Genomic DNA, 17692 nt, shown 5'->3' on the forward strand with positions numbered 1-17692 from the left:
TAGTTCTCCAGGCTTCTTGAAGGACATCCCAAAGCTCTTCTTTGGATGTGGGCTGCCTTTTGTTCCGTTCTCTGTCAGATGATCCCACACTGCTTCAATAATGTTGAGGTCCGGGCTCTGGGGAGGATTCATCCCTCCATAAGACCTGCTGCCACTGATTTTCAGTCCACTTCTTGTGTCATTTGGCACAGCTCAGCCTTTTCTCCCTGTTTCCCTTCCTTAAGAACGGCTTCTTGACAGCCACCCTTCCATGGAGCCCATTTCTGATGAGGCTTGGGCCAACAGTAGATGGATCAGCTGAAGGTCCAGATGCATCTCTCAGGTCCTGTCAGGTCACAGCTGGATTTTTTCCTCTTTCTTAAGGACATCACTTTCAGATCCTGTTCATCTGCTGGAGATAGTTTTTTAGGCCTAAAGGTCATATTGCAAAGGACTGAAGATGAGGGAAAAAGCAGAAAATGTCCAAAGAAAAACTCTGAAAGAGCTTCAGAAAGCTGCAGAACTGTTGATCAGGACACTTGACTCTGGGTCAGTATTAAATTCAGAGATAAGGAAGTTAAAATGTTTGACTCATTTTCCCTTTTAAACCCTCCACTGAGTCTGAAATATAGGACGAATAAAGACAGACCAAGTTAACACAGTAAGAATGAAGCTGTTTTCATTCCTTTGTTTGTCTGGTTTTGTTGAGTTCAGGTGAAAACAGTTTGTTGATCCTGCTTTCTCCTCCATTATTGATCATCAGAACCAGTGATCAGCTCTTCTGATCGAGCCTCCGATCTTAAACTCTTAGAATAATGAAACTGCAGCAGGAGAAATCGGGAAATGAAGTCCCAGCCGTCATCAGGCGGGAACAACAACTCACCCGGCCCACCTCCACCAGGTTGGTTACCATGACGATGGCAGCGGTGTTCTCCTGCCACACCATCCTCCAGAAGTCGTACATGGTTTCCTGCATGGGACCTGATGCACACACACCAGCAGAAGCACGTTAATTAATTGAGATGAAGCGCACGTACGCACACGCTCGGATATTTTTAATCACTGTTGACTGTCTGTGTTTTTACAAGCTAATTAGTTCATGCTAATCCATTCCTGTCCTCAAGTGTTTTAAAGCGCGCACGCACACGTGCACACACACACACACACGTGCACACACACACACACATGTGCACACACACGTGCACACACAGAGGTTTAGAATGCATGCTCACATTCTGACGCGTTGGCACAAACACTGAAACCCGTGTTTGTTCAGGAGGATCAATGATCAACAGAATGTCAACTTGGACAGAAGTCCAAAGACAAAATGTGTGTTTTGGCTGATGTGGCGCCCCCTAAAGTGGCGCTTTCAGAGCGAAATGACCGTGGAAAGGGCTGAAACTGTGGGAAACTGTTATGATAAATAAATCTGTCCTCAGACTGAGTGATGTGCACATCTGAGACACATGAACAGCTAACACTGAACAGTTAACACTGAACAGTTAACACTGAACGGTTAGCACTGAACAGCTAACACTGAACAGCTAACACTGAACAGTTAACACTGAACAGCTAACACTGAACAGCTAACACTGAACAGCTAACACTGAACAGTTAGCGCTGAACAGTTAACACTGAACAGCTAACACTGAACAGCTAACACTGAACAGTTAACACTGAACAGTTAACACTGAACAGCTAACACTGAACAGTTAGCGCTGAACAGTTAACACTGAACAGCTAACACTGAACAGCTAACACTGAACAGCTAACACTGAACAGTTAACACTGAACAGCTAACACTGAACAGCTAACACTGAACAGCTAACACTGAACAGTTAGCACTGAACAGTTAGCACTGAACAGCTAACACTGAACAGTTAACACTGAACAGCTAACACTGAACAGTTAACACTGAACAGCTAACACTGAACAGTTAACACTGAACAGTTAGCACTGAACAGCTAACACTGAACAGCTAACACTGAACAGTTAACACTGAACAGCTAACACTGAACAGCTAACACTGAACGGTTAACACTGAACAGTTAGCGCTGAACAGTTAACACTGAACAGCTAACACTGAACAGCTAACACTGAACAGTTAACACTGAACAGTTAACACTGAACAGCTAACACTGAACAGTTAACACTGAACAGCTAACACTGAACAGCTAACGCTGAACAGTTAACACTGAACAGCTAACACTGAACAGCTAACACTGAACAGCTAACACTGAACAGTTAGCACTGAACAGTTAGCACTGAACAGCTAACACTGAACAGTTAACACTGAACAGCTAACACTGAACGGTTAACACTGAACAGTTAACACTGAACAGTTAATGCTGAACAGTTAACACTGAACGGTTAACACTCCCATGAGTCTGCAGTTACAGTTAGAGAGGATATAAAAGCATGCAGAGTGCTGCTGTGCATACTAATAACAACAATGGCTGCTTTAGCGCTGTTATAGAAGACTTTTATATATTATATATCATAGAAGACTTTGTAAATGGTGTAATCAGAAGAGAGCGTGTGTTCAGAGACTGAGAGGATTTGCTGGGACATGATGATAAATGGCTCATCAGCCATTTTGAGGCCAATCCTCCTGGAGCTGTGGCAGAGCTGCGGCGGCGCTGGAGCAACACAGCGAGGAGCCGTGCGCTGCTCGTGCACAGGTGACGTGCACGCTGGGGTTTAAGCAACCGGGGCATCCAGAGGGAGCCGGCCAACCGATTGGGACTGTACCGGTCGGCCCTGAGCCGAGCCGAGTGGGAGAATTATCTGCATCTCAGCAGGTATATCAAATTCCCACAATGCAGTTCAACAGGCCAACATTAAAGCGCAATTTAAAGCGAGAGCCGGTTTTCCTGATGTAATGTATTTTTGTGCTAAGGGATCATTTTGGTTTGAGCGTACGCCATGTTTCAGTAGGACATCCACACAAGTCTTTGAACATGAGGCCCCTGGAGTGTTTCTGGTCTGACTGAAGGAACAGCTTCATTATGTTGGTGTTTACCACCACCCAAAGGGTGGAGTTGAACAGTCTCCACCCTGAAAACAGACTGTTAACATGTTCAAACAGGCCTCAGATGGAGAGCTGCTGAGCTTAAACCAACAGGTAATCAGACCAAAGTCTGTCTAAATCTCAGTAAGACCTCAGAAAAATGGTTACAAAGAGCAGAACATGTCACCTTTAACTTTTCATGATGCTTTCAGGGGTAAAAGTTGTTTAAAAGTTGTTTAAAAGTTGTTTAAAAGTTGTTTAAAAGTTGTTTAAAAGTGTTAAATGTATGAAGTTTGTGGCGATGAAAACTGGACGACTCGTCATCACAATGAGGAGTTTCTCACCTTGAGTGGCGACGTAGTGGTTGGGCCGATGGTATCCCTGGGAAACACAAGGAGGAAGATCTGAGCACAGAATCAGCTCCAACTTTATTTAAAATGTTTCATTAACAGCAAACAGAAAAATCCACCCGGTGTTACTCACGTCCACGTAGTTTGCGTTGATGTAGTCGGAGTCGCCGTCTCCGTCCTGCGACTGCAGACGAACGCGCGAGTGATCATCTGACACACACACACACACACACACACACACACACACACACAGACACACACACAGACACACACACACACACACACACACACACAGACACACACAGACACACACACAGACACACACACACACACACACACACACACACACACACACAGACACACACACACACACACACACACACACAGACACACACACACACACAGACACACACACACACACACACACACACACAGACACACACACACACACACACACACACACACACACACACACACACAGACACACACACACACAGACACACACACACAGACAAACACACACACACACACAGACACACACACACACACACACACACACACAGACACACACACACACACACACAGACACACACACACACACACAGACACACACACACACACACAGAAAAACACACACACACACACACACACACACAGACACACACACACACAGACACACACACACACACACACACACAGACACACACACACACACAGCATGTTAGTTGGCCAGCTTGTTGTCGTGGTGACGCTCGACATAATCAGCACTAATTAACTTAGTCTGAACTAAAGATCGAATAACAATTTAATAACCTTTTAATTACGTTCACTCAGCTGAAGTGTGTGTGTGTGTGTGTGTGTGTGTGTGTGTGTGTGTGTGTGTGTGTGTGTGTGTGTGTGTCTTCCAACAATCAAATAATTAATTAATTAAACTAATTAAATAAAATAAGCTTAGAGAGAAAACAAAATGCAGCTTCATCAAAGTTCCTCAGTCAACCAAGGGCCTGTTGGGCCCGAACCATAGGGGCCCAAACCATAGGGGCCCGAACCATAGGGGCCCGAACCATAGGGGCGAACCATAGGGGCCCGAACCATAGGGGCCCGAACCATAGGGGCCCGAACCATAGGGGCGAACCATAGGGGCCCGAACCATAGGGGCGAACCATAGGGGCACGAACCATAGGGGCGAACCATAGGGGCGAACCATAGGGGCACGAACCATAGGGGCACGAACCATAGGGGCACGAACCATAGGGGCACGAACCATACGGGCGAACCATAGGGGCCCGAACCATAGGGGCGAACCATAGGGGCGAACCATAGGGGCACGAACCATAGGGGCACGAACCATAGGGGCACGAACCATAGGGGCACGAACCATACGGGCGAACCATAGGGGCCCCAACCATAGGGGCACGAACCATAGGGGCGAACCATAGGGGCACGAACCATAGGGGTGAACCATAGGGGCGAACCATAGGGGCACGAACCATAGGGGCACGAACCATACGGGCGAACCATAGGGGCGAACCATAGGGGCACGAACCATAGGGGCACGAACCATAGGGGCACGAACCATAGGGGCGAACCATAGGGGCACGAACCATAGGGGCGAACCATAGGGGCGAACCATAGGGGCACGAACCATAGGGGCACGAACCATAGGGGCACGAACCATAGGGGCACGAACCATAGGGGCGAACCATAGGGGCGAACCATAGGGGCACGAACCATACGGGCGAACCATAGGGGCCCGAACCATAGGGGCACGAACCATAGGGGCCCGAACCATAGGGGCGAACCATAGGGGCCCGAACCATAGGGGCACGAACCATAGGGGCACGAACCATAGGGGCACGAACCATACGGGCGAACCATAGGGGCCCGAACCATAGGGGCACGAACCATAGGGGCCCGAACCATAGGGGCGAACCATAGGGGCCCGAACCATAGGGGCACGAACCATAGGGGCACGAACCATAGGGGCACGAACCATAGGGGCGAACCATAGGGGCGAACCATAGGGGCGAACCATAGGGGCCCGAACCATAGGGGCACGAATCATAGGGGCGAACCATAGGGGCCCGAACCATAGGGGCACGAACCATAGGGGCCCGAACCATAGGGGCATGTGGAAGAACTGGGTCAGGCACAAACTGCCTCCTGATCAGCCACAGCTCTGGGACAGAATGACCCATCTTTCCATGTCATGGATGATAGGACCCGGGGAAAACTCTGGGCCCGGAGCACATCAGCAGGACGTGGTTCAGTAAAAGCAGGATGTGGTTCAGTAAAAGCAGGATGTGGTTCAGTAAAAGCAGGATGTGGTTCAGTAAAAGCAGGACAGCGATACAGGAAAATGAAACATGAAGTTCTGCAGGTGAACATCCAGAAACAGCCAGGTGTGAGAGACTGCTGTAATCAGGCTTCCTGCAGTCTGCCAGCAGGGGGCAGTACAGAGCCACCAGTCCTTTGCCTGGACTAACAGCCACATCATCTCCACATGTTCTGATTCTGCTGCAGTCACCCGACTGCACAGGCCCAAATCTGGTCACATTTGGCTCTGAATGATGGTACTGACAGCCAGACATGACCCACATCTAGTCCAAACAGCACCATTCAGAACCAAAAGAGGCCCAGATTAGACCCAAAAGTGTCTGGTGAGTTCTACCTGCCCACTTTCCTCAGGATGTGACAGCATGTGTGGGTACCTACAGGCGATAATGTTGCCGTAGCGATTCTTCATGCGGTTCTCGTCCTTTTTGGCCGAGTCCCACGGAGCGGACTGTCCTTCGAAGAAGCTCTGCGAACACACAGAGAGGCGCCGTTATGAGTGATGGCGTTTTGGGCTCGCCACACACTTCATTAAGTCCAACGGCGGTCGGTCAATCAGAGACGGCGTCGACCTGCTGAGGGAGGAGCCAGCAGGATGCAGTGTAACATCACATACCCGGGGATGCTCTGTTTGCATCTCCGTATCCTGTGCGTGTGCACGTGAGCGTGCACGTGTGTGTGTGCGTACCACGCTTTGATCCACAGCAGGTTCCTCCGTCGCTCATTAAAATGCCAGCAGAAAGACGTGTGTGTGAGTGCAACAGCTTCAGACATCCATCAAACTGCATCGACAACAACACACACACGTGCACGCACACGTGCACGCACATGACTGACAGCGAGGAACAAAAGGAGGAAAAAATAAAATGGAGAAAAGAATGAAAGGAAGGAAGGAATTAATGACTGCTGGCAGCAGCTGCCTCAGTGCTGTCGGTTACCTGCTGAATCTGAAAAGGTTAAAGGTCACAACCTGTATGCTGGTAACAGGCTGCAGGCACAGCAGCATTCTGTAAAAAACATCTGTCATATTTTCTCTGTTATTTCACTGGTTTTCAAGAAAGATGGAGAGACGGTGGCCTTTAATTTAGAAGAGCCTCAATTAGTCTGGAAAGATAGTTTAATAACGTATAAGAAAGCACTTCATAAAGCTAGAACTGCTTATTATTCATCATCGATAGAAGAGAATAAGAATAATCCCAGGTTTCTCTTCAGCGCTGCTGCCAGGCTGACAAAGAGTCCGAGCTCTGCTGAGCCATGTATTCCTTTAACTCTCAGCAGTGATGATTTCATGAGATTCTTCATCAATAAAACTGTTTCTCTCAGAGAGAAGATTAATGGAATCCTTCCCACTATTATCACTGATGTATCATCAAGTAGAGCAGCTTTAGAAGTATCTTTAGAACCTGAATTGTATTTAGACAGCTTCTGTCCAGTTGATCTCTCTGAGCTAACAACAGCAATAGTCTCTTCTAAACCATCAACTTGTATGTTAGACCCAATCCCAACCAGACTGTTCAAGGAGGTTTTCCCCTTAATCAATACTTCCATATTGGATCTGATCAATCTGTCTTTGATGGCAGGATATGTTCCTCAGACTTTTAAGGTTGCTGTAATTAAACCTTTACTTAAAAAACCTACTCTTGATTCAGAAGTGTTGGCTAATTATCGACCTATATCCAGTCTCCCTTTATGGTCTAAAGTTCAACTTTGTGATCATTTCCATATAAATAATCAGTTTGAAGAGTTTCAGTCAGGATTCAGAGTGCATCATAGCACAGAAACAGCACTGGTGAAAGTTACCAATGATCTCCTCTTAGCCTCTGATAGCGGACTTGTTTCTTGTCCTGTTGGATCTCAGAGCTTCATTTCATCGATCACAGCATTCTGTTACAGAGACTTGAACATGTTATTGGGATTAAAGGAACTGCATTAGGCTGGTTTAAGTCATATTTATCTGATAGATTCCAGTTTGTTCTTGTAAATGAAGAATCTTCCTCACACACCAGAGTAAGTCATGGAGTTCCTCAGGGTTCTGTGCTTGGACCGATTCTTTTTACTTTATGCTGGTGGTGTCTGAGAGGAGGATGCTGGGTAAACTGCAGTTTCCGGACAACAACCCTCTCCACCAGGTGCTAACCTCCCACAGAAGCACCTTCAGCAACAGACTCATTCCACCCTTTGTAGGACTGATCGCCAGAGGAAGTCCTTTCTGCCTGTGGCCATCAGACTGTTAAATTAATTTCCTTCAGGTCGAGAGGATCAGTGGAAACACTGCGTCCTGAGGCCAAATGTCACTTATACAATGACACTTTCTCCTAATCCCGTGTTTCTATTTACTGCTTTTTTTATGGAGGCTGCTAATCTGCACATATTGTACTTATATTATAGTTACTTATGTTATTTTATTTTATTTAGTTCTTTCCCCCTTGGTCCATAACTGCTGGGATAAATAAAGCTTCTTGAATCTTGAATCAGACTGTTCTCATTGGTGGTTCCAGCAGACTCATCTCCTCAGAAAATACCTCTAAGTAACTCTGACTTTGGACCTCTGGACCGGTTCTGCTGGGATTCTGTCCTTTAAACATATATTAAAGCTGACCTCAGAGTTTCTGACTGAACTGAAACTTGAAAGTTGTTAAAAAACTGAAGTTTCTTTGGATAAAAGGCTGAACATAAACCATGAGAGTAGAGATAGAGCGCAGAGGGAAGAGCAGGAGATGCTCTCTGAAGAGCTGAGTCTTCAACAGTTTCCAGACAGGGACGCCCCGGTTCTGGTAGCGGACTGCACCTCCAGATCCTGTCCAAGAGAACCCGAACAGGACCGGAGACGAGGGGCAGCCCTGGAGGGGTCCGACACTGTAAACCAGAACCACTTTGGACCCAGAAGGTGGACACAGCTCTGAGTGTTCTACAGGGAACAAAAGAAACTCTGGGACCGCTGGACTTCTGCAGAATCCCTCGGGCCCAGAAGGTCGTAACCCTTCTCCAGCCCACAGAACACATGTGGGCTGGATGGTCGTGGATTATATTTTATGTGATTTTTTCCTCCTTCTAACTGAAGTAAGCGTCGTTGGATGTGTGAACAGCACAAACAGGAAGAAGAACAGCAGCATTCTGTTGGTTTGCAGCCTCAAACCGTGACATTTGGACCCACAGTGCACTGCTCTGTGATGCCCGAAAGCTCTCTTTCCAAAACCCTCCAACAGAAGCTTTGCCCTTTTCTTCTGTCTGTATGTGATGTTTGAGGAGCTGAAGGTTGGTGTGCTGAGGTAAAGCGTGTTCACAACCAGCTCAAAGCCACTGGGTGCTGACCCTCAACAGGCTTCCAGAAGCTGGCCAATAAGAGGAGAGAGGGCTTCTTAAAGAGACAGCGTCAGACAGGATGAACTGAGGACTGCAGGAGGAGGAGGAATAAGAAGAAAGACCTGTGAAGGAGTCAGACTTAATGTGGTGGAGTACCACAACACAAAGAGTCCTCTACACTTTAAAATCTTCTTTTGTCAAAAAGGACGATTGAATATTGTCTGTTTCAGATGGTTGGAGGACAGAACAGGAGGAGGAGTCTAACCCTAACCCTCATGGTGGGTTTCTGATGGTTTCTGACACACAAACAGGCACAAACTGCAGCTGCTGGCATTCAGCTACAGTGCTAACGAGTGTGTGATGCTAGTCCCAGATTTAGTCACAAAGACACAGAACGTTAAGAATCTGAGAACCAAGAAGGCGTCTTACCTCGTTAAGCTGTCCAATCAGATTAATTAGCATAGCATGGAGGGGATCAGGAGATAACAGTCAGTGGAGCGCTCAGCTCGACTGAACCGATCACAGCAGAACAGTCATTAAATGTTGATGATAATCAGAATTAAAACAGATGAAAACAGCAAACACCTGATTAATCTGAGTCAGAACTCGGATCAATAATGTACTCCCAACCCTCTGCCACAGATAATCAATACATGTTTAAGATGTAAACACAAACAACTCATCATTTTAGCTGGAAAAATCAGCAGTGTGATCAATATTTGATCGTGTGGAGACACACCTGAGACTGAAACCAGGAAACAACAAACATTTCAAAGAGTTCATAAGTCAGTTCGTTTCCACAGAGCGAAGAAAATCAGATTTAAAGAAAATCTTAGTGATTCTTACCTGAACTTTGACTTTTATTTCACTGCAAAATTAAACAAACTCAATAAATTTCATGTTCTGTCTCATAAGCCCAATTTAATCTGTTAATAAACATAATTTTTACATTTCAGACCTGCAACTTGTTCCAGAAACTGTTTGATTGGGGAAATAATAATATTTTCTTCTAACAGGTGACTGTGACCTGATCTGGTCCTGAAGCAGCCGCCATGACTGAGTCTGAGCAGCAAAGATGTTCAGAGGAGCTCCAGTTTGAGTTTAAAACAATGTTCCTCAGAGAAAGACTGGAAGGGATCTGCATATTTCTGCCTCTACAGAGCAGAATATCATTAAAGCATTCAGGGAACCTGGAGGAGTTTCAGGGTAAAGGACGAGGGAGCAAGCCTAAGCTGGACCCCGTGACCTCTGACCCCTCAGACGCTGCATCAAGAACCGTCATTCATCAGCAGCTGATAGCAGCACATGGACAAGGGATTACTGTGGAAACCTTTGTCAAGCACCACAATACAGAGTTCCATTCACAAGCTTTACTGTGCAGAGAAGAAGCCTGATGTTAACCTCGTCCACTTCTCTGGGCTCGGAGGCGTCTGGGATGGACCGTCACACGGTGGAAACGTGTGCTGTGGTCAGACCCATCAGTATTCCACATCTTTGTTGGAAGAAATGGAGCAAAGAGCAAAAGCAGCATCCAGCCTGCTGTCAGCAGCCAGTCCCTGCAGCCAGGCTCTGTGATGGTATGGGGTTGGATCAGGGGGCAAAGCTCATTTCCACTTCTGTGACGGCAGCATTAATGCAGAAAAGTTCACTGAGATTTTACAGCAACATATGCTGCCTTCAAGGCCACATCTTTTCCTGGGACGTCCCAGCATTGTTCAAGCAGACCATGGAAAACCACATTCTGCCACAGTCCAAAGGCCTGGCTGAGGAAGAAGAGGTACGGGTGCTGGACTGGCTGCCTGCAGTCCTGACCTGTCCCCAGCAGAGAAACAACCACCCCCCCGCACTGCTGCACACCTTAAGACCTGTTTAAGGAGGAATGGGACAAAATAACAGCTGGAACTCTGCATCACCTGGTTTCCTCAGAGTCAGAGCGGCTTTAAGTGTTGGCAGAAGGACACAAAGTGGGAAAAGGTTCACTGACTTTATGGGATGCTGCAGGTCTGAGGTGTAGAAATGATGTTTTTTTATGAACAAAGAACTTTTAAATCATATCTTCTTGTAGCTGCATTCTTCTGAAAATGAGTCTGTTTTCTTTGTTAATTTTTAAGCTTTCAGTTAGTTTTTATTTCAAAGTTTCTTTGTTCTTCAGTGGCTAAGAAACAAAAGGTTCCAGTTCAGAAAATGTTTCAGGTCTGAATGGACGACACAAACTGAATTAATCTGGTCAGAGAACATGTGAACATGCAGAATTAGTTTTGTTTGACTCAGAACGACACAAGAAACACTGAGCCGAGCAGAACCGGGTCACAGACTGGACCCTCTGCTGTGGATCAGGCTGCAGAACCGCTAACTTTCTGCAAATGGAGGGTGAAAATACGGAGTGTGTGTGAGTGGGTGTGTACTCAGTATGTATAATGGATTAGCCCTGAGGGCAGCCCGCTAGCAGGCAACCAGACCTGAACACACACACACACTCACAGTAACACACAGATATACATTATAGATTTCCCCCTCAGCTAATGGGCCAAAATAGAGTGTGTGCGCCTGTGTGTTCAGGTAAGTAACATCCATTAGTAAGTTTTCGTGCTGAAATGGGAAACACACACACACCGTGTGTCTGCACAGAAACATTATTGGCTTGTCTTCTTCCTCTTCCTGCTGAATGATTAGCTGATCATTTGATAACCTGAGCATCCACATATTAATGGATTTATAGCGCTCACAGATCCACTCATTGATCAGAGGCCTTTCTGCCCCCCCACTAAGTGCAGCTCACTACGTTCAAGTCACTTCTGTTTTCTTTACTCAAACTTAGATCAATATGTTTGAATCTGGCCCTGAAATGTGCTCCACAAGAGGGCGCCGGATCTCTCAGACCGGAAGCTGCTGCCGGCGTTTCAGGAGATGAATTAAACAGATTAAACAGAAGCGCTCTAATAAACACGGCGTCTTCAGTCAGCAGTTTGTTCATCTGCAGATCCTGACAGATAAAGTGTATGTGTCACTTGTTCTGCCGACCCTTTGACCCTACAGCTGGGCACACAGCCCCTACTTAGTTTCTGAGGAAGCAAACAACTCTCCAAACAAACAGAATATGTGAGGCAGCCATGATGAACACGACTTCACATATTTAAAATCCCAGCCTCAACTCTCAGCTCCCAGCCGACCCGCGTCAGTTTATTCAGTAAAGATAGCTCAGCTTACTTTGGGTTCCTAAAGCACCTCATTATGATTTTCAGCACTTTAGACTGTTTAAAACAGCTTGAGGCACCTTTAAAGGAGTTCTGCAACTGTTGGATTTAAAAAAGGTGGAAAGGCTCCGAGGGAAACTGCAGCTTCCTTCCGAAATAACACAGATTTTGTGAGCTTGCTTGGCTGAGAGGTTCTTCAGGTAAACAGGCCTGAATCTCCAGAGCTGTGGTCCCTCAGCTGGGAGTCGTTCAGTCGACTGAGAGCTGGCTTTGCTAGCTTGACTAGCTCGTGGATCTGGAGGTCCCTCTAATTTTTTCCCAAGTTCACAGCCGAGCATTCAGGAGACGTAGCTCCTCTGAAGATTAAGACCTGTTTGCCTGAAAGCTAATTTGGCTAATATAGCCAAACTAGCCAAGCACCCTGTCGGCTACTTGCTGGCTGAGTTTGTGGCCTCCGGGCTCTTGGCTAAGCTAAGCTAAGTCAGCTAGCTTCTCTTCAGCTCTGGGCTCCCTCTCACTTGGCTGGCTGAGAGCATTATCTCCTGGTTCTGCCTTGCTTCAACTGTCTTCTTCACCTAGCTTAAGCTAACTCCCCCTAATAATTAGCTTGTTTCATGGTTTCCTCACGAAGTGCAAATTAAATTTACAGCCCACCAACAAAGTATTCACGATAGATCTGTGCAGGACATTTGGGCCTCATTTTAGATTAGATAAAACTCTGCTGTGTAACCACAACAAACATGGAGGCAGAGCAGCTTGTTCTGGGTCTAAAACCTGAACAACAACATTAGTCGTTTGGTTGTTCCATCACATACAATCCATATGAGGGATTCTCATACAACAACTGTTTGTGCCTGAGGGCATCAGAGAACCAGGAGATTTAATCGTCCGAACAGGCAGACGTGTTTAAGGACTAAAGTTCAAGCTTCACTCTGAGTTCATTACTTTCTGACCCCAAAGTTAACTCGTGTGGGTTATAAAACTATCAGGTTGTAGTAATAAGCTTCCTAAGAGCTCCTCAGAGAGGTGTCACTGGGATGGTTTCAGTTCTGGTTCTGAACCAGTTCCTGATCTTGAACCAGTTCATTGTATTTTGACAAACTGTAAGAACTCTAAGCTGGAAAACTTGTTCCAGATCAACAACTCTTTCTTAGTCCAGATCTTACATCCTCTTACGTCAGGGATGAAGCTTTTATGTTGATTAAAATAACATCCTCTTCAGTCTGTGCTTAGCTTACAGTCCATGAAGTATATTAGGAAGGAGCTTAGAAAGCTTATTAATTAAGTTAGCAATATTAGCCCATGCTGTCTTTTGCTAACTTGATTTAGTTAATCAACGTTAGCCTGTTATTAATGAACCAACAGGGTCTTGGTTGGGTTTATCTACAGATCAATTAAACTTTGTGACCTCCCCCAGATTTAAATTCCAGTGTAGCATAAAGTCTGATCCAAGAGAGAACGGTGTTTGAAAAGTCTGAATCTTTCAGAAAGTAAGGTATTGTATGAAGCTGAGGGTGATGTTTCTCACCTCGTACTCCTCTTTAAAGCCATACCCCTCTGCACACTTCATCTGGGTGATGTGCTGCAGCAGGTCAGCCACTCGGATGGCCGGGTGCAGCTGTCCCGTCTGATAAGGCAGCGCCTCCCGCTCCGACTCGCGCTGCTTGTAGTGGGACTGGACCAGGCTGCTGGTCTCACTGGTCATGGTGTGACTGTCGTCTGGAGGAAGAACAGAGGGCAGAGGAAAGGCCGGTCAGAGGCTGCACAGGTGCAGAAAAGATGCTGCAAGCATGTTGGACTGGAACAAAGAGATGAGAAGAAATGCTGAATTTCTGTTTTAGCTTCATTCTGGACAGACTGAACATCTCCAGTGTTGGGAGAAATGGACGTGAAAAGATGAACCAGTCTCTGTTGAGTTTGAGCGCTGCAGACATCCTCTGGGGCTAAGTTTTAAACTCTATGTGATTTCTGTCAGATGAACATTTCAACATGAACTTCAGCTCTTCTCTCAGAGATATCCACATGGAATAAGGAACCTTCAACTAAATCTCTCTAAAGGACTCTCTACACGAGAACTAAATTTATTCAACGATGCATCCACGCTGCATCCAGACGGTTTTCTTTGTTTTTTCCGGTCTGATATAATTTAACTGAGCAAATCTTGGTTGGAATATTACTTCATTTGGTGTTTTTTGAAAATCTCATGAAGGACAAACGTCCAGGTTTCGATTCTCTGCAGGAGTCCCCCAAGGCGCCGTACTTGGGCCCCGTCTCTTTGTAATAAACACCACTTCCTTTGGCTGTTTAAACTCAGTCATACAGGCTTAAGCTCCTTCTGGACCACTGTGTTCTTCTCAGGAACCTTGTCTGGTTCCATGATGGTGAAACCAGCTGTCAGATGGTATAAGAGCAGGGGGGGGTCCATCTGAGGACTCATCTTTTCAGAGAACACCTCCGAACAACTAGTAAATCTTAGAGACCAATCTGTGTCCTGAAAAACACACTTGATGTAATCCCACATTTAGTTTTATTTTCTGTGGTTTCTGTCGTTTTCCTGCTGTTGAAGCAGTGAAAACGTTCTTCTTGAGTTGGGGTTTGACTTCCATCAGTCCACTTTGTGCCATTACAACCCTAACCCTAAAGGCACATAAGACATGTTATAACTCTGGTCCTATCTTTGTGTATCTTCTATATTGGCATCTTTCTTTGTGTATTTGAGTGAGTCATATTTTCTTAGAGGATCTTTGTTATTATTTGGATTGTTTGGATCTATTCCAAAGTGATTGATTATCCCCACTGAGTGTCACCTGCTGATTGGTGATGATGGACTGTTGAATAGTTTTCTATCTGCTTGGGCCTTAACATCGGTTCGGTTGAACTGATTACTTCTGAATTATTTTAGTAACTTTGCATTGAACATAGTTTGTATGTAGAAACATCACCTTTTGTAGTTCATTGAAGGGATGAACTTTCTTTCCACGGGTATTTTCCTGTCTATGTTAAGTAAGAAGTCAGGTTTGGGTTTATTTTTACACAGTCAGCGCTTAACTGTGGGTTAAGATAGTTACTTTTCTTTGTTGTTTGGCCTCGGTTTCTGTAAATTTTTTGTTTGTTGTAAATGAAATGGTGGATTGTCTGATAGTTGTCTGACTTTAGTTTGAGGGCCAGGGCGGGAAGATCTATTTAAGTTTTTAAGTTGTGCTCCTATCCCCTGGGACAGGACATAACTTTACAGAATCTTACAGCTTTTAATCTACATATTTAATATTTAGATAAAATCTGATATACTACCAGCTTTGACAGTCCTTGTAAGGCAAGGCAACACGTTTATTTGTAGAGCACAATTTCACAGAGCAATTCAAAGTGCTTTACAGCTACATAAAATCACAAGGCGGCAAAATAAAATCATTCCAAAAAACATAAAAAATTATCATTAATTCATTAAATTAAAAGATAAAATACTTTCAGCTGTCATATGCACAGCTAAATAAACTGTTTTTAGCCTGGATTTAAACAGAGCTGAGGCTGTCTCACAGCTTCTGGAGGACTTTTCCAGACTTTAGGAGCATGAAGCTGAAACGCAGCCTCAGCTTGTTTAGTCCTGACTCTGGGCAGCAGCAGGAGACCCCTCCCTGAGGTCCTCAGAGTCCCAGCTGGTTCATATGGCTCTAATGTGTCAGAGATGTACACAAGCAGAACTGTTTTAAAGTCTATCCTCTGAGCGACAGGAAGCCAGCGCAGAGACCTGAGCTCTGGACTAATATGGTCGTATTTCCTGGTTCTAGTCAGGACTCGAGCAGCGAAATGTTACAATGTTACTGGTCATAAATGTGTTAAAATGCAGGTAAAAGTGATCAGAATCACTAGCCTGGACATTAAAGACCAAATAGCTTGAGGAACATCTAAACCAGATATGTGTTACTGACAATAAAACCATACAAAGTCTGTCCAGAACTGTCCAATAATAAGACCTGGTCCACATCCACGTCTCCCACACTGTTACCACGACAACACAGATGAATGGCACAGACACACATCACATGACATCGAACCACATGTCTGGAGAAATGATGATGATTTCTTTTCACACTGCTGCCATCAATCCCACATCAATAATCTGACAGGTTTCAGTCCCAGTTTACTTTACAGTTTGGCACAGCCAGAGAACTGGTATAGATCCAGTACAGAATGGCCCAGGCACTGGTCAGGATACAGTATGGAACAGAAAATACCAGTTTGGCCTCTGAACCGGTCGAGAAGAGGTCCAGGTTCTTAGAGCTGCAGTGTGAAAAGAGCAGAGTTCAGAGTCCTGGAACAGAACAAACCTCTTTGGTAAACTGGTTCTTAAACTGGACTTCTGACCTTCAAATAACCATCCAGGACTCTGACATGAACATTTCAGCAAAGACTCGGCGGACATACCTTCCACTACACTCTCTAATTCTGTTCTTATTGGCTAGCCTCGGGGCTGACTGACCAATCAGAAACTTTCTACTCTACAAACAGCCCAACCAGTCATGGCGAGGAGATGGGCGATGTGATGGAGGTTTGTGATTGGATAGATGAAGCAATCACTGTAACAAAAACAGCAACCAATCAGAGGAGGATAGGTGCTAAAACCTGATTGGTTCCAGATGAGATGGTGGGGGGGCTGGATTTGTGATATCAAAATGTAACAGAGGGAAAAAAATATTAGGCTTTGCCATACTAACTGACATCACAGTGGGTGGTGGGCGTGGCTCCATGCGTGGTGACAGACACCCCCCCATTATGAGCCCCCCGTTAAGCCCTAAATTTAACCACTTACCATTAATGGGCACTACACAGAGAAAGACAGAAGAGAAGAAGAAGAGAGGAGACACGAGATAAGCAACAACTTTAGCTTTGGCTTTAGCCAAGACTTAAGCTAGTCTACTGCTACCAACACAGCTAGCATAAATCAAACACTGTAGGAGCTCTGTTTTAACTGATGACAGCGAGCAGCAAGCGTCTAAGCTAACCTGGCTAACCTGGCTACCTTGGCTAACCTGGCTAACCTGGCTACCTTGGCTAACCTGGCTAACCTGGCTAAGCTGGCTAACTTGGCTAACCTGGCTAACTTGGCTAACCTGGCTAATCTGGCTAACCTGGCTACCTTGGCTAACCTGGCTAACCTGGCTAACCTGGCTACCTTGGCTAACCTGGCTAACCTGGCTAAGCTGGCTAACTTGGCTAACCTGGCTAACTTGGCTAACCTGGCTAATCTGGCTAACCTGGCTACCTTGGCTAATCTGGCTAATTTTGCTAACCTGGCTCACTGGACCCTGGGAGCAAGGCTTAGCTAATGTCAGCATGACTGCCCTGAAGACAGAGGAGATAGCCAAAAGAGGAGGAAAAATGGGATTTACGCAACACTTTAGTTTTAACATTCTCCTTCAGTGACTCAGGTGTTTAATTCAATTCAATTCAGTTTATTTATATAGCGCCAAAATCACAACAAATACAATCTCAAGGCACTTCAAAGTGGAACTAACCTAGAAGCA

At 45.6% G+C, this 17692-nt stretch overlaps 1 protein-coding gene across 7 annotated transcripts in view; it reads right to left on the reverse strand.

Moving 5' to 3' along the window:
• The window catches only part of LOC140284937 (receptor-type tyrosine-protein phosphatase mu-like), a 195647-nt gene that overhangs the window by 14082 nt on the left and 163873 nt on the right, over nt 1-17692 (reverse strand). For all 7 annotated transcript variants that reach the window (XM_072378984.1, XM_072378986.1, XM_072378987.1 and 4 more), the window contains 5 exons: nt 13699-13889; nt 6055-6142; nt 3473-3549; nt 3334-3370; nt 863-960 (listed from right to left, as the gene is read on the reverse strand). In XM_072378984.1, the coding sequence (XP_072235085.1) occupies nt 863-960; nt 3334-3370; nt 3473-3549; nt 6055-6142; nt 13699-13889 (491 nt within the window). The remainder of the gene's footprint in view (nt 1-862; nt 961-3333; nt 3371-3472; nt 3550-6054; nt 6143-13698; nt 13890-17692) is intronic.

This window comes from Leuresthes tenuis, unplaced genomic scaffold (genome assembly GCF_036924035.1).
Source record: "Leuresthes tenuis unplaced genomic scaffold, fLeuTen1.0.hap1 SCAF_24, whole genome shotgun sequence".
NCBI lineage: Eukaryota > Metazoa > Chordata > Actinopteri > Atheriniformes > Atherinopsidae > Leuresthes > Leuresthes tenuis.